At 37.7% G+C, this 22,316-nt stretch overlaps 1 protein-coding gene across 1 annotated transcript in view; it reads right to left on the minus strand.

Annotated features, from left to right (window-relative positions):
• Window positions 1–22,316, minus strand: part of SHANK2 (SH3 and multiple ankyrin repeat domains 2) — a 362,929-nt gene that overhangs the window by 161,533 nt on the left and 179,080 nt on the right. Inside the window, exon 14 of the mRNA XM_063289598.1 lies at window positions 14,414–14,489. Within this exon, the coding sequence (XP_063145668.1) occupies window positions 14,414–14,489 (76 nt within the window). The remainder of the gene's footprint in view (window positions 1–14,413; window positions 14,490–22,316) is intronic.

Raw genomic sequence — 22,316 nt, forward strand, 5'->3', positions numbered from 1 at the left:
ATATTGGTAACTGAAGTAACTGAAGTATTTAGCACTCTTCAAATGTTTTATATGAAGTATAATTGAGTTAGTATACTTTGATATATTATTTGGACTATTGTGTTAAGGCAATCTATTTGTGCAAAATGCAATAAATTGTCCAATACTGTGAAACTAAAGGTTTAAGAATGAGCACAAAATTGATGGCTTCTCCTGCTCACCACCTTTAGTAAACAGGTTTCCTATGGTTTTTTTTTTAATTTCATAGGAAAGTGAAACAAGTGAAAACGGATCTCAGCAGAACAAGGAGGATACAAAAATGTTTGACACTACAATTTGCTGGCAACGGCAAACTATGCATTACGCAAAGCATAGTTACCAAGTTCAGACAAAACTAGAAGCTGATTTACCATCACATGGGCTCAGCAGCTTCCAATCTCTTTATGTGATGGGATGCTAAAATATAGCTGTTTTATTCATGAATGAAACTTTCAGTACATGCCATGGACACTCATCCAAAATGGCTGTCATAGTGGCTGTGGTCGCTCATGAAACTTTTGTGAAGATCGAAGGAACTGCTACAAGGACCTAACTAGAAAGTGAACTTAGGCCTCACTCCCTCCCCCGCCTTTTTTGTGCCTTCTAGTCAGTTTTTGACTCCTGGTGACTGCCTGGACAAGTCCCTGCAGTTTTCTTGGCAAGGTTTTTTGGAAGTGGTTTGCCATTGCCTGCTTCCTAGGGCTGAGAGTGAGTGGCCCAAGGTCACCCAGCTGCCTTCGAGCCTAAGATGGGGGGAAAGAACTCACAGTCTCCTGGTTTCTAGCCTGATGCTTTAACCACTACACCAAACTGGCTCTTCCAAAATAGAAATCCAATTCCAATTCCAAAATAAAAATATATTCTTTTAAACTTATAAAACGAACAAACTGAATCTCAAAATGCCAAACCGTGTACTTGCCTTCACAAAGCTTAATAAAACATTCATTTCACAGTTGTACACACCACCTTCTAACCTTTTCTGAAGCATTGATCAATGCTGTAAGAATCTGATTATATAAAATGTAACACTGAAATAGTTCAGTGCTATATTTTATATAATTATTATGTATTAAATAATTCAACTCTATCATAATCTCTCACCCCTTCTGGGTAGCTGACTTTGCTTCAAAACAATGCCCTTGGTTGAAGCCATTATCCACCATTGTTATTTTCAAAGAATGCTGTGAAACTCACATGAAACCAGAAGGTGTTACTTGTAATAAAGGTATTACAGGATACTGTTAAAAATAAAATTTAAAAATGTAACGAAAAATAAAAAGCAGAATGCGCCAATGAATATCATGCAGAGCTTCCCACATTGAGATACAGAAGATGTTATATTAATATCTAATGAATGTGATAACCAATTATACCACATGATGGTGATTTGCGGAACCACCTGTCCCTAAGAACCCATCCCACTAAATCAGACAGGGTGGGCACACTCCAGGTCCCCTCCCTGAAATCTTGCCATCTAGTGGGACCTCGGAAGCATGCCTTTTCCATGGCTCCCCTACCTTGTGGAACATCCTCCCAACACTGATTCGACAGGCCCCTACCCTTTTAGCCTTTTGGAAGCCCATCAAGACCTGGCTTTTTATTCAGCCACTCGGATAGGATTGTATAAGTAGAAAGTATGGAATGGGGGCAACTGAGCATGCTGTGGGGCATCCCAAGGAGACGATTAAGGTGCAAGATTTTTTTTAAAATTGTACTATTTTTACTGTTTCATGATTATTTTAGAGTCATTGGTTTTATTGTCGTTGTGAGCTACCCAGAGTTGCTTAAGATGGGTGGCCATATAAATCTTTAAAATAATAAAATAAAATAAAATCTCCAAGGTCGATTTTCACAGTAAAATAATTTCAGTCTCCCAGAGATCTGTTAAAATGCTGTGCACCACTAAAACTCAATACATTTTTTATTCCTCCTTATTGATGTATTTGTGTTCAGGTCACAGCAATTTTAAACTTGGGTATACAAAAATTAAATAGAAGTCCTGTGACATGTATCCTTTGAATATAGATGGTAAGACTTTGGCTATGTAAGGATCCACATTTAGATAATTAATGTTTTGAATGGTAAATAAGATTTTAATTTTGCAAGAGCAAGCTGTATACATGCACCAAATAATATTTTCAAACAGAACCCTGAGTCTGTCAGTGTCCATTAAAAATGCATCAGAAAATATATTTTTTGTTGTATTTAATAAAAGTGTGACAGCTACATGATAACAGATTTAACAGGAAGCACTTTTCTCAACTAATACTTACTTGGCACATGAGACTTTTTGGGGCTAATCCATGAGCAATTCTTAGGAAGACTGCATTACAGTGCTTCCTGCAATGCAAAGGGCCCCTGGCTGGCATCTTAACATTTTCATACTGGGAAGGCTTTTGACAAAGTGATGTTTCTTGAATCCTTGATGAAGAGTAAATGAAAACAAGGGAATGCATGCCAAATAGAAAAATAAAAGTAAAGCAGCTAAGATGGGGGTCAGCAATCCATGGTATACAGTCCCCACATGGTCCCCAGCACCCTCGTTGTAGTCCTCTGAAACACACCAATCATTTTTCCATACTTTGGCAAAAAATTGTCTTAATTTTAGTGCTATAACATGGGGGCACTAGTGGGGGTTGGGGTGAATATGTTGACTTCCATAAACTTCCCGCTCTCATTCACATTCTTAAAAACCCCCAATCCCTCCCCCCAAAACAGTCTGAAAAAAAATTGCCCTCTGTTTGGCAAAACCATAGCATCACAAAATGGCCTGATTCATCCCCCTGGAAGTCTGCACTGTACAAACTACAGTGCACTACAAACATTGCCCATCTCTGAAGAATCATTGGGACCATTTTGTCTTGTTACATGTTGCATGGTAAACTTCTTTATGAAAATACAAATAAAGAATTACACAGTGCATTATAAACATTGCAAAAAATAAACTCTAAAAGAAATTATACTAAAATAATGGTACAGTACTGCACTTAGCTGTCTATATTATTATTGAGTTAGTAGATTTTTAAACTGCCACAATCATATGAATCTTGGTAGAGTACAAAAATAAATATATCATCCATGGTATATTTAGTAAAAGAAAATATGATACAATAATTAAAAAAAATCAAAACCTAACTGGAGCAACATAACCATCTCTCACTAGTTAAGAGATCTCCTTTCATAGGAAATCCTAGGAAAAAGCTCGTATTAACTCTCTTCTGAAAAATCAACAATATCAGGGAAAGTGTAGCTTCCAGTAGAAGACTATTCCATAGTAATACAGGTACTCCTCATTTAACAATCATTAATTTAGTGACGGTTCAGACTTACAATGGTGTGGAAAAATCTGACTTACGACCGATCCTTGCACTTACGACTATCACAGCATCTCTGCAGTCACATGATCACAATTTGGGCGCTTGGCAACCGGTTTGGATTTATGACCATCACAGTGTCTCGTGGTCATGCGATCACCATTTTTTACCTTCCTGGTGTCCTGTTCAGACTACTAGATGACCAGGCAAAATTACTAATAAATTATTTACAACAACTATTTACAGCATCAAAAGTCTTTGAAATAGATTAGGTAGTGGAGTTCAGTCAAGACCTCTTGATTGTCCTCTACCTACTGTCTTCAATCAAGGCAGTAAAGGACAACCAGGCAAGGCTGCAGGTTTGGATCGTGGCAGAACAGCGAGGCAGAACTTGGCTAATTCTCTTAACAAGGCTGCAAGACTCGGTGAGGCTAGAGCGTGCGGCAAGGAGGAGGCTTGAGGCATAGGCGTGGAAGCTAGACTAGGCTGATCCACAAAGGCTAGGCAAGACGGAACTGAAGCGTCAAGACGAGGCTCGGGTCTGGAGACAAGACTGGACTTGGCTGAAGCGTCAAAGCAAGGCTCGGATCTAGAGACAAGGCTGGACTTGGCTGGAGCATCAAGGAAAGGCTCAGGTCTGCAGACAAGACTGGGCTTGGCTGGAGTGTCAAGGCAAGGCTCAGATCTGAAGACAAGGCTGGGTTTGACTGGAGCTTCAAGGCAAGGCTCGGATCTGGAAACAAGGCTGGACTGGGCTGGAGCATCAAGGCAAGACTTGGAGCTAAAAACAAGGCTGGACTTGACTGGAGCATCACAATGAGGCTTAAGACTGGAGGCAGGACTGGACTGAAATGGAATGACAAGACAAGGTGTGGAGCTGGAAGCAAGGCCGAATTGGGCTGGAACCGCAAGAACATTGACTGGAGTGACGTGTGCAGGAAGCAGGCTCGTGACAGCAGAAGGAGTTGGCTATGATTCCGCGTAGGCTACAGGCGAGGCTTCTGACTCTGGTAAGAACTCTTCCGCAGGTGCTGTGAGCTCAAAGGATTGGTTGTCTCTGGCAGCTTGCTCTTGGCACACTTGCCTTTTTAAGTGATCCTTTCCACACCATTTCTCCTTTGCAGCCAATCAGACTGCCTTCTGATTCATGCACTTCTCTGCTCTTCTCTCTTGAGCACTGATTGGAGGATTCAAACCTCCCTCCGAAGTTTGTCCAATCAGCACCTCCGATTTCTCCCACTCTGCAGAGTCACTCCTGGTATCTATTTCTCCAATTCCTTCCTGATAAGTTTAGTTTCCCCTTCTGGCTCAAAATAAGTTTCGTTTTCAGAGTCAGGATCCGACTCAAACTTCACACCCGGCTGGCTTCTGGCAAGGAAAATCAATGGGGAACCATAAGATTCGCTTAAGAACCATATGGTTCATTTAATGCCTATGGTGATTTGCTTAACGACCACCAGGGGAGGTCGTAAAATTGGGTCAGATTTGCTTAATGACTACTTCTTTTAGCAACTGAGATTCTGGTCCCAATTGTCCCTCATTAAGCGAGGACTACCTGTATGTATACACATGTAATATATAAAATATTCTAATATAATATATAATATTAATAATCTGTCTAGCGCATATTTTTTACAACTCAAAGAGGTGCAACTTTGAATGAGACTTGGTATTTATGCACTTGTTCACATATTCAAAATAAGAAAACAATGAATATGGCAGGTTGTAATGGGAAGTAGGAATAATCTTGAGGAACATGAGGAAGAGCTGCAACCAAGGCAATGGTCAGATAAACTAAATCTGTTTGGATTTAGTTTGGAGTTTGGAGCAGATGTGTAATTTAAGAAAGCATTTCAGACATGACCCTCCCTTGTTCTCATGAAAATAAAGGGAGGGAGGGTAGAGGCTCCTTTAAAATAACTTATCTGTTACTATAACCTTATAATAAAAGTAGCATTAGCATTCATAACTCTGGTATCCTAGTCTGGTCTACCTTGAAGAGCTGACACAGGTACAGAAGTTTTGATACTTTCTAGTTGAATTAATGCTACTTAAAAACAAACCTGTCTCTAAACTTGTTAATAAGATGCCAAAAGATGAGCCTCCAAAAGCTGATTGACTTGTTAGGTCTACAACTCCAAAAGTGAATTAATACTCTCATCCTTCTTATCTCAGGCTGCGAATGTTGTTCTGTCTAGTTGAGGAAAGACTTTATGGTGGTTTCGTGGCAGTAACCTATGGATAGAGAAGATTCTACTCTTAAGAAATTATATACAGCAGAAGCAGTTCTGTGAGCTTCGGCCAGCACTGAAGAAGACACAAAGATGGAAGAGGAAATGGGAAAACAATAGTAAAAGTCTATTATCTTGGATATGTGGAACTTTGGGTATGGTGGAGTTGGAAGAAAGGAAGGATTGCACTGCAGGTGAGAGATGGAAGGGTAGGGTAAGTTTCTGGGGTGAGAGAATAAGTTCAAGCCTGTGAGAGCAGGACTGAGCAGGACCAAGGAAGGGGAGGAATAGGTTATGGGCTGATTGGAAAGTGGATTTGACATTAAGAGTTGAGGTGGCCATCAAATAACTTATTCAAATACAGCCCCTTGGTGGGTTGGAGTAAGAGAGTGGTGGTGTATTACATTGTAGAATGGAGTTCTTTCAGAAGAGTAGTGGGCTAGGTCACTGTGGATGGATAGAGGTTGATAAGGAATGAAGAGCAGAGTAATTACAGAGGTAAATATGATGGAAGGCTAGGGATGAGCCACTCTTGAGGAAGGGGGATTGGGTGCTTGATACCAATCTCTGCTTCCTGTCCTTTGTCCTTATTCTGGGAATCAGGCTACCAGATCTTTAGGTATCCTGGTCTCTGGCTGTTGCTAGTGAATGTCAGGTGCATTCTGTGTTCAAGGGAGAGGAGAAGGGCTTGGTATTGATGAAATGTGAGGTCTTGTTTGAAAAATTGGGCACTGGGGCAAGTTGGGACTACTGCTGATGTACTGTCCCCTCGCTGCCCAGGGATACCCCTGCCTGGGCTGCTTGACCTCAACTCTGGGTTGGCAAGAAATCTCCAGGTTTATGGTGCTAAGGGACTTTAACTTGCCTTCCTTGGAGGAGGTATCTGAGTTAGCCCAAGAATTCTTGGCCCGTCTGACAACTGGACTTGTCTAAGGGTCCATCACATAGGAAGCCACTTGAGCTTTGGGGGGCCTGAGGTATATGCAATGTGATTTGCAAAAATATCTGTGATGAGTTTGAAACAATTACTCCTGAGGAAGAGGATGGGGTTCTGGACAACATTAACACAATTATCTATAGTCTGACTCCATGCCCTTCCTAGTTATCAAAAGCTTCCAGGAAGGTGACAGAAGGCTAGTTTAGGACAGTGGTGAATGCATCCCTCGGTGAGAGGACAGTGCAGAGTTCGGAGAGTTCTGTGCAGACTTTGGAGACCTGCCCTCTCTTTCCAAAGGCTCTGAGAAGAGAGCGCAGCTCGCCATGTGGAGGAAACATTTGCAGGAGAAGCTGGTTCTGAAAAAGAGAATGAACGCTTGCTGACACTTGCTGGCGCTTCCCGACCGCTGAGGCTGGGCACAAAAGGTCAGTGTGGGGAAATGGGAGAGAAGGCAGCTGGGCAAACAAATCTTTGCTGATGCTTGCTGGCACTTCCTGGCTGCTGTGGCTTGGTGAGGTAGCTGAGGCTTCCAGGGGCAGCTGTGGCTTTGCAGTGCACTGCAGATCAAGGGCTTCTTGCAGACCCCAGAGCCGCAAAATTTGGGCTGCTTGCTGCCCTGTAAGGCAGGGTGCAGGGGGCCAAAATGGCACAGATGGCAGGGAGTTGGGGGTGGGGGAGTTGAAGCACCCCTGCAGTCATAAGTGTGGGCAGGCTGCCAAGCACCCAAATTTTGATCATGTGACCGCGGGGGTGCTGCAACGGCCATAACTTTGGTACTGATCATGAGTCACTTTTTTCAGCGAGTTCGTAACTTCGAACGGTCACTGAATGAATGATTGTAAGTCGAGGACTATCTGTAATGGCAAATTAGATTTAGTTCCTAGGGATTTATTATTTGAAAGTCAAAAAAAAAAGTCAAAAAATATAAAACATTAATTGGTGTTACTTTATAATCATATGGGCTGTTGAAAACACATTGTGTAAAAGCTGACTCTATTCCCTTTGTCATCACTTTGTTGAAGTTCCGCTTTTCTAAAAAATACAACAACAGAGGAACATTGACTGAGAATTCTAAGTAAAGTTGACTTTTCCAGCCTCATATTCAGTTTTCAGAAAACCTGTTTGCTTGCCATCACAGTTAAGGCTATCTTGGGTTGCAGTGCCAGCTCAAGGGCATACAGCACCCCTAGGCCACACTGACTGATGGTGTCATCTCCTGCCAATGTGAAGAGTTGCATTTTTAGAATGATTTAGAAGGAGAGGCAACACTGATGCTCCCTAAGCTTTGGTACCTTGGGCCAGTGCCTACTCAGTCTGTGCCTACAGCTGACCCTGTTAGGTTGGTTCAAACTCCACAATGATAACATTGCCATCCATTAGTACAGCGATGGCTCCATTATACTTTGGGGTTATATGGCAACAAGAGGCACAGGAAATACTGTGCAGGTGGAAGGCAGAAGGAATTCAATTAACTATCAACATATCTAAGAAGCTAATGTCCCTAGAAATTGAAATTGAAAAGAAGTTGGATCATTCAGCAATACAACAGTCTGAAGCATGTTTCCAAATCAACCATGAAGCAATTACAGGTTTGAAAGAAAAAAAGGTATAAATGGTTTTCACAGTCCCTAGACATGAATATTATGAAAAATCTATGTCAGATCTCAAACATGCCATGCATGAAAAAAGATTTAAGAATATTTCTAAGCTAGAAGAGTTCACTATAGGAAAAAAAATCCAAAAGCAAAACTTAAAAGACTTAGCAGGCTACACTTGGCCGGAAAACATATGGAGGTACAGCAAAGTACCAACTGAAAAGGTGTCCAAACTTCTGTATTTGACATATTCACTGCTTTCTTGTAAACAACTGCTTCTAAATAATAAGTATATGCAGAAATCAAGCTTTATTATTCCACGTGGAGGTTGTGTCAGTTCACTCAAGGATTCACTGAAACATAAAATTTGACCAGGGGTGCCAAGTGTTACATGCAACTATATACCAGTATAGAATTCAAGATGGGAAACACTGGAACTCAGATATGACTTTCAGGGTTGGATTTAGTTCCATCAGAGAATTCATTTTATTTCAAAATGCAAGACAATTTCCTATAAAAGTAGCATTTGTAATAATAATTGATAACATTGAAAGAAAAATAAGGTAATGTTACTGAAAAATCCACTATTCCGACAAGGGATTTGTATTCTAGGAATTTCCAGGTTCATCTGGAAAATATATATACTAGTCCCCAGATTAATGCCAATAGCCCATCAGGTGGAACTGAACACTTCAATGAAATAATAATAATTTTCCAAACCATGAGAAGGTGCCGTTACTAGGAAAAAAAGAAAAATACCCTTCAAATAGCTGTTAAAAAAGAATAGTTGATAATTCTTTGGACATAATTAAAAAAACAACAAAATAATTCAAGAAATGAATCACTTGACGTCTAGTCACTGATTTTAATTTCGTAATTTCTTAATTAAATTTATATTACCGCCCATCTCCCCCGATGGGGGACTCTGGGCGGTTTACAATAAAAATAATTTAAATACGTTAATAGAAAAAACATCCTGACACTTTCTGAAATAGTTTATTCTTATTATTTAAAAAAATCTATTGTATCAAAGCATACATTTAACACTTTACTTACTGGTCAAACACTTTATCCAAGACTTTTCTATCCATACATTTAACTTTCCTGCTCCAGATCAATGTTCTCATCTGTTACTGGCTTACAAAATAAAACTTAAGGTTTTAAACCTGCCTTATAAGATCACAGTAACAGCACAACTGGATTCAAGAATCATAGAACATAAGGGTCGGGAGGGACACTGGAGATCATCTAATCCAACTTCCTGTCATTGTAGGAATCCACTACTACAGCATGGTTCATCTAGCCAAGCTTCCAATGTCTCATGGTGGAAAAGACAGATGACCCTCAAATATGTTACCGGAAAGTCCAAGGCATTTGATGTCAGGTAGGACAGTAAGGTATTTCAGTTTTGCCATGTTTTTATCTTTTATTACACTAATTCCATTTGGGCATGTGTTAAACCCCCTTTGCTTACAGAAGGACTAAATGCCCATATCATTCAACCTTCCTTTCTTCGTTCCAAATACACATCATTACTCTGCTTGCAGCATCCTTTGTTTCAGCTTACAGCACTACATTTTGCTGCCACTGCTCCACTTTTCCTTTCCAAGTAGTTTGCCTACCCTGCTTAATGTCTCCAGCTTTCAAGCTGTTGCCTGTAATCTAGAATCCTTGTTCCTATTTTTTAATATATAAATCTTGAAGATAATAGAATTAGCATACTTGAATAGTGGGACATTTAAAACTGAAAAGAAGATCTACACTTTTATATCAAATAGAGGTAGTCTTCAATTACTAACCGCCATTGGGACCAGCAACTCCATCGCTAAGTGATGTGGTTGTAAAATGAATACAGTAAATATACTGCATATGATCATGCCCAACTTATGATGTAAGTTCTGGTTGTGGTCATTAAGTGAATCACCATGGTCGTTAAGCACAACATCACTTGATCGTGACTTTCTGCTGGCATCCTCACTGGCTTTGCTTGTCAGAAGCCGGCTGTCAATCTCCCAAATGGCGATCACGTGCTTGCAGGATGCTGTGACCATCATAAATGTACGCTGGTTGCCAAGCACCTGAATTGAGATCACGTTACTGCGGGGATGCTGTGATGGCTGCAAGTTTGAGGTCTGGTCGTAAATCTCCTGTTTCAGCACCACTGTAAGTTCAAACAATCACTGGACAAGCAGTCGATAATCTAGGGCTACCTGTAATATTTTATTACTACTTCCTTCTTTCTACCATACTCTGGCAATAAAGCAAGTTAAAGAAATGTATACCTTGATTTGTATTAATTTTGAGCATGTGTTTGCTTTGGGATCCTCATATAACATTACATTTCTGGTGTTAAAACTACCCAAAAATAAAATATAATGAATTTCATATATAAGAATATGAAAAAAAAATCCTTGCTAGAAGAGACCAGTGATCATCTAGTACACCAACCTGGGTGACACAACAGCTAACCAAATGTATTCAGGCAGCTCACGGGGGTGGGGGGAGGGTCATTCCGCTTCATATTAAATCTCATGGATTGTAACTAATACACCTTTTCTAGTAAGTGCCACAGAGGTGGTGATTGCTGTATGAACAACCATCTGAAATCCAGATACTACTCATTTGCTCAGTATGATGTTTCTATTATTACAAGACCAAGTGCAGTTTAGATACCTGGAAAGAGTGAATGTGTCAAGGATTAGAAAGGATTAGAAAGCTGAAGGAGAATTGTAGGTTCAGCTTCACCTTAAACATAGTTAATAGTTCAGGTAATGGCAGATCAGACTTGGTTCCTAGGGATTCATTATTTGCAAGTGATAAAACAAAGCTAAAACTGGAGTTACTTTACAGTAATCTAGCCTTTTATGTTATGCAAAAGTTGCCTCTGTTCATTTTGTTATGTATTTTTTTAACTATCACTATTTAAAAAAAATAAAGAAACAATGAATTGGGCATTCTTAATAAAACAATTCTCTAGATAACATTCAGTTTTCAGAAAACCTGTTGACTTGATATCACAGGTAGGGCTACCTTGGGTTGATTCACACTCCACAAAGTCAACAAATTGGAAGCTAAGGCTGACACCTTAATAGATAAGTCCCATATCAATGTTGTTGTTCTTGGCTATAAGCTACATACTTGAATTATGGAATTTTTTGCCAGAAGTAGTAGTTTTCCACATGAAAGGATGGGGTATATAGAATCAGCAGGTATACTGCATTTTATTCTAGTTTTTAAATTGCTTTTTGAAAATTTAAGCCATACTGTGTGGTAGAATTATACTGACCCTTCTTTTCTTCTCCTCTGTACATTACTTCAATATTCCTAAGTAATTTTATTCAGTTTTCAAAGTTTCACTTAAGAGTTTTTGGAAGAAAGGTTACAAACATGTTAATGGTATGTACTCATATGAGAGAGAAAAAGAAAAAGAATGAGAAAACATAGGAGATATGTTATTGAAATGTGAGCTTGAAGTGTATCTGGAACACTTCTGTTACAATAAAAGTGTTGGTTATTTAACCTATAATGTACAGTAAATATTCCAGAGGTAGTTAAAACAGAAATAGAATCAGGAGATGTAAGCATCTTTGAGTGCACTTTTTAATATATTTCCATCAGCTCAATAACTTGATTGTACTTTAAAAAGCAAAATATAGTTGTCCCTTCTTCCTTTATTAAATATGTTTCCTTTAATTTTTAAAAGAAGTTTTAATGTGGACATAATTTAAACTCTACTGATGTTCTATTTTTTAGTTTTATCTCTCCTTTTAGTTTTTCCTTGGCAACCACAGTTGGGACTGGTAACTTCGTCACTAAACACCATGGTTCCTAAGCGGAATATCACATGACCACAATGGACTTAGGATGTTGTTAAGCAAGTCGCTGCAGTCATTAAGTGAGACATCACGTGACTATGACTTGTGATTTTACTTCCTCATTCTCCATTAACTCTGCTTGTCATAAGCCAATTGGGAAGCTTGAAATCACATGACCATGGAATGTTGCAACAGTTGTAAATGTACGCCAGATGTGAAGTGCCCGAATAGTGATCATGTGACTGCGAGATGCTGTGATGGTCATAAATGCAAGGATTGGTTGCAAAGCTTTTTTTTTTTTTACACTGTCATAACTTTGAAGGGTTACTAAATGAGGCAGTCTGTAAGCGAGGACTACCTGTACTGGACTATCCAACTCACCATTATCTATACTGATTGGCAAGGACTGTCAATCTCTTCCATTCCCTTCTCTTCTAAGTATTTTTGCCATTTCTGCTCTGTTCCTTTAAGGATAAGATGCAGCCAAACCTACATGCATATAGAAACATACATAGTGACACCCAATGTCAGCAAGTAGACTAATCTGCTCTATCATGCATCTCTTTATGTATCCCTAAAACCAGTTCCAAAGATTTTCCCCAATACTCTGAGAAAGGGCTGGAAAAGCAAGTGACTCAGTCCAACCTTCTACTAAGTCAGAGGCAGGGAAGCTGTAGCTTTCAAGATGTAGCTGAACCATAATTCTCAGCTGCTGAGGCAGCATGGTTGAACAGAAGCTGGCAGGTGTAGCTCAACAGCACCTAAAGGGCCACCAATTATTTACTTCATTCTAATTAAAATACTGCAAATGTATTATCTATATTCGCTATTATTTTCTCCAATGTATATCGCATTGTACTTAACAAAGAAATACTCCTCCCATTTCATTGTCCCCAGTTCTAGTTTCAAAACTGCTCTAAAATAGGTTCAGTGTAAACAGTTTGCTAACTTTTTTATTTATATAAAACATGCAAAATTTATCCTCTCTTCCAAGTGTGCATATGGCACTTACATGCTAATGTTACTGAAGAAAGAGAGTAAGACTACAGATACAGCCCACCTGCTTTGAACAAGTTATGCCATGGAAGTTACACGTCACAACTGATCTGCACATACAATTGTAACTTTAGATGAATGGCAGGTTATTAAAACACCTCCATGAATATGAGTGCAATTCACTGAAATGTATGTATAATCACTCAAGCTAGAGAATTCTATTTTTATAGAGATTTCTAACCTTCAAATGATGGTTAAAACTTTTAAAAATCAGTACAGAACTTAAATGTTTAGAAGAGAAAAGCAAAAGCAATGCTAAAAATTATTACAAAATATTTAATAAAAATGATAAAGGTAGGAGATACAATCCAAAATTTACACTGAAAATTTGATTACCGTCAAGTTGGTATCGACTGTTAGTGACCGCATAGACAGGATAAGCCCATTAAAACAATGCTTCCCCCCCCAAAAGAAAATGTCTTGAAAGGTGCCAATTTGGATCCCTAGTTAGAAAGTTCCAGAGATAAGATGTGACTGTTGAGAATCTTTTTTTATTCTAACTTATCTATTCAGCAACACTTTGAAATATGCCCAGAAACAAATTGGCAACCAGTGCACCCTTACAGGAGCTGCATAATATGATCCCCACAGCAGTTTCTGTGGATCAGTTGCAGTTTCTGAAGATTCTTCAAAGGTACATGAAACCAAGCACATCACCATAATCCAATCTGAATGAAGCTAGATTGGAATTTATCAGAAATGGGTAAATGTATTTCTGGCTACAATCACTTGCAAATCCAGAAGCTCTCTGAAACTCTAAACCTCTTTCTTCATGGAGAATACTATCCCCTTCAAAACCAATTCAAATTCTATTCCTGAATATGTCATATACAGCAAGACTGCCACAACTCAAAGATAAACACAGGAAGTACAAAAAACAGCAAGCCAGTATTTTAGACAAAAATTAATGGAATGCCCCAAAACAAGCTTTCCAAAACCACATTAAAATGTGAAAAGTTATGTGGCATTAGAATGTACAGTAACTCCAGAAACAGGAATTGATGGGAAGAATAAAAAAGGGGATAATTCTTGAAGGTGTGTACACTGTTCTGATTAGATAAAAAATAGTACTGTAGGTACCATTCAAAAATCACAACAACTATCTATAGGCAATTACTAAATTTCATTTATAAGAGGGCTCCAGAAAGATTGCATGATTAGTAATCTGTGGGTAAATTAGCTGGCATGCTGAAGTAAGAGAAAGTATGGACTACTGACATTTATAGAAACAGGACATGATGTCATCATCCTTTGTTCACTCTGGGAAAGTATTTGGCTGTTCTCTATTCCAGGTGCCATTTAAACAATAAATGGGTCTATAAATGGGGAGTGGAAAACATTTACTGCTTTGAGAGTTTTGGAGATCAAGTCTACATGTGAAAAGTGAAGTTTTTAAGTATGAAAAAAGACACAATTTACATTGTGAAATAAAATAAAGGCATCTTACCTTGAAGCATCAAAGCTGTCATATGATCCAACAGTATAGTGTCTAAACAATTTCTTTGTTCTATCTGCTCGAGTTTCTGTTAAAAATGAAAATAGATTCTTATTAAACATATTCTATGTCCAAAAAGATAATCAAGTGCTCTTTTTTACAAATTACCATGAAATGGGGCAGTGATTACTATAAATAATCAGGACTTTGTTTTAACATTTCCAGATATTAATTTAGGTCATAAATTCTTATTTACAAGATGTATATACAAAAAATATAGTAAGAACTTAAGCAGTAGATCAGGCATGGACAACCTCTGGGCCATAGGCTAATCAGCTCATGAAAGTTGCCTGTTCATTCCACAAAGAGTTTTAAAAGATCCTGTTCTCTTTTTGAAACTCCATATTGGCCATTGTAAAGTATTAATATACAATGAATCTCAATTAGTTTACCAGAAATTTACTGTACATTCCTACATCCTACTGTTTTACTAAATATTGCTAGAGCAGGATACAAAATAATTTCTGAAAATATGTTAAAATTAAGCATTACCAAAAGTGGTGTCCTCTAGAAGGAACCATATAACTTTATTAACTTCTCAAACTATCTGGGTAATTTTTAAAAAGCTTGAATTATAAGTTTGGCCTATAATAGAGGCAACAGTCCTAAAGTTTTAACTATAATCTAACTTTATAACTTTAATCTATAATTTAACTATAAAATTACAGACTGGTAATTTATCTAGCAAGTAATGTTTGGGTATATTCTGTCAACTCTGTCAATGTTTGGGTTGAACAGGCTGCTTGTAGGCTTATGTGCAAAAGTCTGTTCAATGAAGGAGATCCAAGGAAAACCCCCAGCATTCTAAAGTCATTTTTCTGCTTCCAAATATACAGTATTTTTAATTGAAATTCTGGACACTCTATTTATTTTATTTATTTATTTTTCAAATTTCTATCACTGTCCATCTCTCCCGAAAAGGGGACTCTGGGCAGTCTACAATAAAATAAAAATTTATAACCCAGAACTAAACAAAAGACCCCAAATTTAAGACTCCATGCTTCTTGTCTGCACATGCTCAACGAAGGATATGTTTCTCTCTGCCTTTACGAACTCATTAAAGCAGTTGCTGCTTGTTTATAAATTACAAAGAATACAGCAAAGATGGACAACATCATCCTTAGCATTATTATCTGAAATCTCATGATATCATACAAATGGGAGAAGCTGAGTGGCTTTTTAAAAGGTATTTTGTGGAAATTAAGGTGATTAAAGTCCAGGCACTGAAAAACAGTTTAAATATTTAGAATCAGTTGAAAATAAGGCACTCTGAAAAGTTGCTTCCATGCGTAGGTTCTGTCATTGTGAGCAGGGAGAAAACTCTCACAAGGCAGGCTCTTTGAGTGGAGACTGGGGAGAAGTTCTTGAAGAAAGCACATACCAAGGTAATTCTGAATTGATTACAGTGCAGTTTGCCATCAGTTGTCATAATGCATGGAAAACATTAAACCCAATTTTTCAGGTGAATAACTATGGAAAAAAGCATTATTTGCTCTGACAGTGCCTATAAACACCAAAATTATAGATTCTTTAGAAAAGTCAGCTGTTGGGACAAATTAGTTTCTATAGGTATGTTCTCAGAATTCTATTATTGTACTGAAAGTGGGTGGGAGGAAATACAAAATGTGCAAATGACAAGCTTTATACCATGTCAGCTATCAAAAAGTTTAAAAAGGAAAATGGTATTGCAATAATTTAAATATTCCTATAAGTGCATTTGCAGGGAGTAAGAATTACTGGGAGAAGTGAGATAATCCAAAGGACAAGGTAGTAATATATATTATGTAGGATCATTGTAAAGTGGGTTTTTTTTAACTCAATAGAGAGAAAAATATATAATCTCTCCCAAGAAAAGGAGGACCTGGTGAAAAAAGGTGCATAAATTTACTTATATCCCATAAACAAATCCATGAATAACATGACAGCTACCAATTTTTGGCCAGAGGCCTTAAAGAGACCCAAGAACTAAACACATCTTAAAAATTAGAAACAAAAAACAAACACAACCAGAAATATCTCAGATTTCCTTGAGTGAATCCTGTCCATTAGGATATAAATCAGATAAATAGTAATAGCTTCTCTTTCAACAGGCTGCAAAGAGAACACAACTTAGTACTCCAACCTAATGACTTGCCTTGTATCATGTCAGGTAGTGATTATGGCAGTTGAAGTTCAATCCATTTGGAAAGCTGAAATGTTCTTATTAAAAGAACCTACAACCAAGCCTGAGGTGCTCTTTTCTTCAATAAACCTTCCCCTTTCTTGGCAGCAACTTGGACATTTCTTAAACAACCAACAGATTCAAAACACACTTAATACTTAGTGCAGAAGACCACAACTTATTATCTGTGGGGGTTCATAACCTTTTTTAAAAGCTCATTTCTTGTTAATCACACGTTGAGTTCAGTCAATTTACAATTCCAAAAACATAGCGCTTGTAGAAAGTCGGTATTGAAAATAGTCAAATTTGTATAATTTATGGAAGCATTTAGGAAAACAGGAACACTTTGGGTTATTTGCTTCTTTGTTTCTACTCTTTAAGCTGCAGTCTATTTTAGCAGCTATACACTCGTCACCAAGGAAACTATTGTGGGCTATGTTTGATTAGATATGTTGTCAGACTTATGGGCAAAGTTTAGTGGTTTGCAAGTATCGAGTTTGTAAATTACAAGCATAGCTCATGGACTGTGCATTCTGGATGAAGAGACCTATCCTAATACTAACACAGGACATGGTTTATAGTCCCTCTAATATTAGATCTCATAAACAACTAACTGAGAAGATAGAGTACTACAGTAATAATTTCTAGAGTTACACAGAACAAGAAAGTGGAATTTAAAATATAAATAACTATATAACTTCAGGTGAAAAGGGATAAATTATATGGTGCCAATCTTAATATTCTTGCCCTCCATCTCCAATTTTCTTACTAATCTATTTCAACTTTCTATGCTTCTGTTCCCTTCTCTGTGTACTCAATTTCCTCCCACATATGCCATTAACCAAAAAAAAAAAAAAATCCACCCATGAAGATATAAGCTGTGCATTTTCTTTTCTTTTCCCACAACACTTTACAAATACGGACCATATTCTGGAGGATATGATTACTGCAGAGTTTGGGGATTTTGGGGGGAAATTCTTCCACATTGCTGCCCACTGCTTGCTCTTTGGGACAAAACAAATTTGATACTTTTGGAAGCCTTCCATCTTGCGGAAGGAACTAAACATAGCCTTTTAAAACTTGGAAATTCCTTGCCATGTTGCATCAATAGTTATTGGCATTATGTTGTGGTCTTTATTACTGTTTTGGGTGCATGGGTAGTATGTTGGGAAAAAAATGAGCAGGATAAATTCAGAGAGTAAAATGATTGTGGACGAGTCTTTGTCCTTAATTATATATAGAACCATAAGTTGTGTGTGTGGTGTGTGTGTGTGTGTGTGTGTCAGTAATTATGAGAGTAACATTAATTAAGAACATAGGAAAACAAAATGAGTAAATTAAAATGATTAATTAACAACCTACAACAGATGGTCAATAGAATACTAACCTGTAATGGAGATGTGCGAATTGTTAGTTATATTTTATTTTAATTGTTCTTTCTATCTAAAACATGCATCAATGTTTAAAATTCAGATTTTTTTCCATGCATGTGTTTTTGTTCTGCATCTACACTGTTATATATAAAATTGTATTTATGAACCTGTACGTATATAATAGTTTATTTGTATATGTAAAATTATTTGTTTATAACAATGTAATGAATGTTATCAGAATGTCAGAAATAAAATTTCTTAAATCCTCTTTAGATTTCATAGATAAATGATTTCATGTATAAAAATACCGGTATATAGATCAAACATGATATTCACATATTGCTTTATTGTATCAAAACATGTAACATGGTTTATGCTGTGAAATAACTTCTTATGTCGTCCTAGTTCATATATGAGCAAATTCATATATTCTCTGTGTATGTGTATCACTTAACACAGGAAGCCTTACTGGAATCAAGGATGCATACGCAGTAAGTTGTAAGCATATCTACCAGCAAAATGGGTATGATTGGTAGAACCAATTCTCCCTACAACATGCAGTCATTGTATATTTCTTGGGGGAGATTTGAGAGATGCATGAGATGAAGAAAAGACACCTGAGATGAAGAAAAGGGAGGAAAGGTCCTATTGGAAAGGTAGGAAAGGTCCTATTTCAATGGAATAAAATTCACAAGGGAAGAAGAAAACAACAACACACTACCCTTCTTGGACATCCTTATCAGCAGAAGGAATGATGGCAAGTTAGAAATACAAGTCTGCAGGAAAGCTACCCACACCAACCAAGTGCTCCATTACCAAAGCAACAACCCAACCTCCAACAAGAGGAGCTACATAAGAACATTATTCAGACAAGCACTAATGCACTGCAGCAACCCAGAACACCAGAAAAAGGAAACAGATCACCTATACAGCATCTTCCAGCAAAATGGATACCCCCCAACTTTATCAAAAAGTACCTCACCACCCAACCCACTACAACCCAACCAACAGAAGCCATGAAAAGGATAACACTGCCATACATCGGAAACATCTCAGAAACCACCAACAGACTGTTACAACCACACAGCATCACCATAGCACATAATCCAACTAAAACTCTTCAAAACATCTTAAGTAACCCAAAAGACCCAGTAGCCCAAGAAGAGAAAAGAGGGATCATCTATAACATACAGTGTAAGGACTGTAGCAGCCACTATGTAGGACAGACAGGCAGAAGACTAGCAGAGTGCATCCATGTATACCAACTAGCAGTAAGAAGACACGATGAGAACTCCTTAATCTCACAACACATGGACAGACTCAACCACACTTTCAACTGGGAAACTGTCAGCATCCTAGACCAAGCCAAATCCAAAAATGGCAGAGAATTCCTGGAAGCCTGGCACTCAGACAAAGCAGCCATCAACAGACACATAGAGGTAAACAACATTTACATACCATTCAAAAGGGTCAATAGCAAAGCCAAAAGACCAGAATACCTCCTCGCCAGCGATCAACACCCAGATATACCAGGATTAACACCAGAGGAACAAACAGTACAATATACCCTAATCAGGGAACTATTAACTCAGTCAATCAACAGCCAAATCAAGGAACTCCTAAGAAGAGAACAACGCTCCCACCAACACAAGCAGGGCAAGCCACTGTATATAAACAGAGAGCAAGGCCCACTCCCTGTTCACACTGAAGATGTTGCCTAGTCTGGCAATGAAACATCTGCAAGAAAACAACAAGGCTCAGAGAGCACCAAGGACTCCAAAGGTCACTAGAAGCCAGAAGCCTTTTTATTGGTACTAAATAGAGTGGTTATATATACTAGAGCTGTGTATGCTTCAAAAGCTGCTCAGAAGCAGTGCTTCTAAACACACAGGAGCACAATTGCAGAACTTCTTTAAAGCAGCTGAGTCTTTTTTCAGACTGCTACATTAGCCTGAATACCAATGTGACTGCTTTAGAGAGGTGCTGCACTCATACTCCAGTGCATTCTAAATACCTCTTTTGAATCATTTTCAAAGCATGCACAACCCATACATACATACGTACACACACACTCAACATAACCAATTTACCAATTGAAGAAAATATTTGTATATCTGAACTGTGGAGTCCTTGGTGCTCTTTCAGCCTTGTTGTTTTCCTGCAGACATTTCATTGCTAGGCTAGGCAACATCTTCAGTTTGAGAAGGGAGTGGGGTTTGTTCTCTGTTTATATGCAGAAAGAATAGCTGTTCTTTGGTGAAGGTTTGCCTACCTGCAAATTTCTCCCATTTGCGTGCTTTCTGGAGCGTTTGACGCCCATATGTGGGAGAAGAGAATAATTGAGCTACAAATTGAAAATACAAATTGAGCTACAAATTGAGAATAACTGAGCTACAAATAACTGAGCTACAAATATTCTCTTCGATTGGTACCACTGAAGATGTTGCATAGCCTGGCAATGAAATGTTTGCACTCCACAGTTCAACCCTTTCAAGGGCAATAATTAAAATATCAAAGGAAACAAGAATATGTATTAGGCTCCTCTACTAAAAACTATCATTGTACTATCTTATTTCTCATTGTTAAGTTTGTGACAATCACAAGCATCTAATTAGGATAACAGGAACTGAAATACTAAAATTCTAACACAGTTCTCAAACTTTTAACCTACAGATATGCTAGACTTCAACTTCATAATTCCCCACTGAATTGAAGCCAAACATTAATTTAGAGTACTTTCAAACTATAATGAAATTCATTATTACACTTCACTGATTGCACTTGCTCAATTAATCTCCTAAAAATGAACTTCTGGTAGGATTCTTATTATCTCTAGTGTCTTAAACTGATTTACTACCCAAGCACCAGTCATGGAGCAACTGTTGGACAGGTAGCTCTTGCCTCTTCTCACACCATTCTCAACCCAAAATATAGACTCCAAACCTACAACTGCAAAGTGTCAATTAAACTCGTCTAATTTTCAGTTTCTGGGGCAGCATAGGGAGCTAGTGCTTGGAGGAAGGGATGAAAAGACTTCCAGAATTTTAAAAACCACAACAGCACCTACTGCAAAATTAAAAATGAAATGCTTAGTTATTGAGTCAAAAAAATAATGAAAAGTAGAAAAATAATATATTTTAATAATTAAATATTTAATCTGTGATTCAAATAGCTCTTTTTAAAGCAAATTAAAATAAACAGTGTTTATAAGTACACCTTCCACAAAGTTGCAGTTCTAATTAGATTCTGGCTAAATAGTTTCCATGTGACTATACGAAGTTTTAAAAGGGCTGCACAGCTATATAGCTACCCTCTTCAACAGCAACCATTTGTTTCATTAGAATTACTGAACTTAAAGTTACCTGCTAATTTACAGACAAACTGACCCATACCTATTCAGAGATATGGGTCAGATTATCTATAAATTAATAGGAGCTCCATTGGAGCTTATTCCTAGGTGAGTGTTTATCAGGTTGCAACCTTATTTTTCCAATATTGTGAAAATGTGTTGGATAACTTACAAAAGATTTAAACTTCTGGCTCAGTATCTATTTTCAAAATCCTCTGTTGTCTAAGAAAAAAATTACTGTTATGAAAATACTACTATGAATAAAATAGAGAAACACATAATTCATGTGAAAATTAAGAAGTAACTGAAAAGTATTTAGAAGTAATAACCAGTGAGTTTAGCTGATAAATCCAACACAAAACAAACACAAAATGAATAATTGCAGTTATTCATTAATGGGTATGGACTACATCCTCAATCAAGATTATAGTATCAAATGAAGTTATAGGCAATGTACTGAAACTGAGGACAGGATAAATATCAGTTGAATGAAAATATAAGAAGGCAGATTCAGGCTGAATATTAGAAAGAAGTTCCTATTTTCTAAGAACTGTTAAGCAGTGGAAAATCTGCCTACCACAGTGGTACAGTCCCTTTTGCTGGAGTTTTCAAACTGGGACTAGATAGCCACCTGTCACAAATGGGATAATGGGTTCCAGGAACTGAGCAGGGGGTTAGAGTAGAGCAGGTGATTCCTTTAAACACTTATATTCTATGACTGTATTGTAACACTTAGTGATCTCCAACAAAATTGAGCATAAACGTGAAAAAAAAATCCCACATTGTAAACATGTAAACATACCCTGACAATGAAGAAGTTCATCTACTTCTCCATTTCTAAAATAGTATTTTATACTGGAAGTGATTAAACCAATCACATACATCAGTATTTTGAAAACTCACTGAAGTTAATCAGTGAGCTTTCCAATACCCATCATTTAATAACTTAAACATAAGGAGAAGAGGGGTAAG

The sequence above is a fragment of the Candoia aspera genome, chromosome 1 (assembly GCF_035149785.1).
Source record: "Candoia aspera isolate rCanAsp1 chromosome 1, rCanAsp1.hap2, whole genome shotgun sequence".
Taxonomy (NCBI): Eukaryota; Metazoa; Chordata; class Lepidosauria; order Squamata; family Boidae; genus Candoia; species Candoia aspera.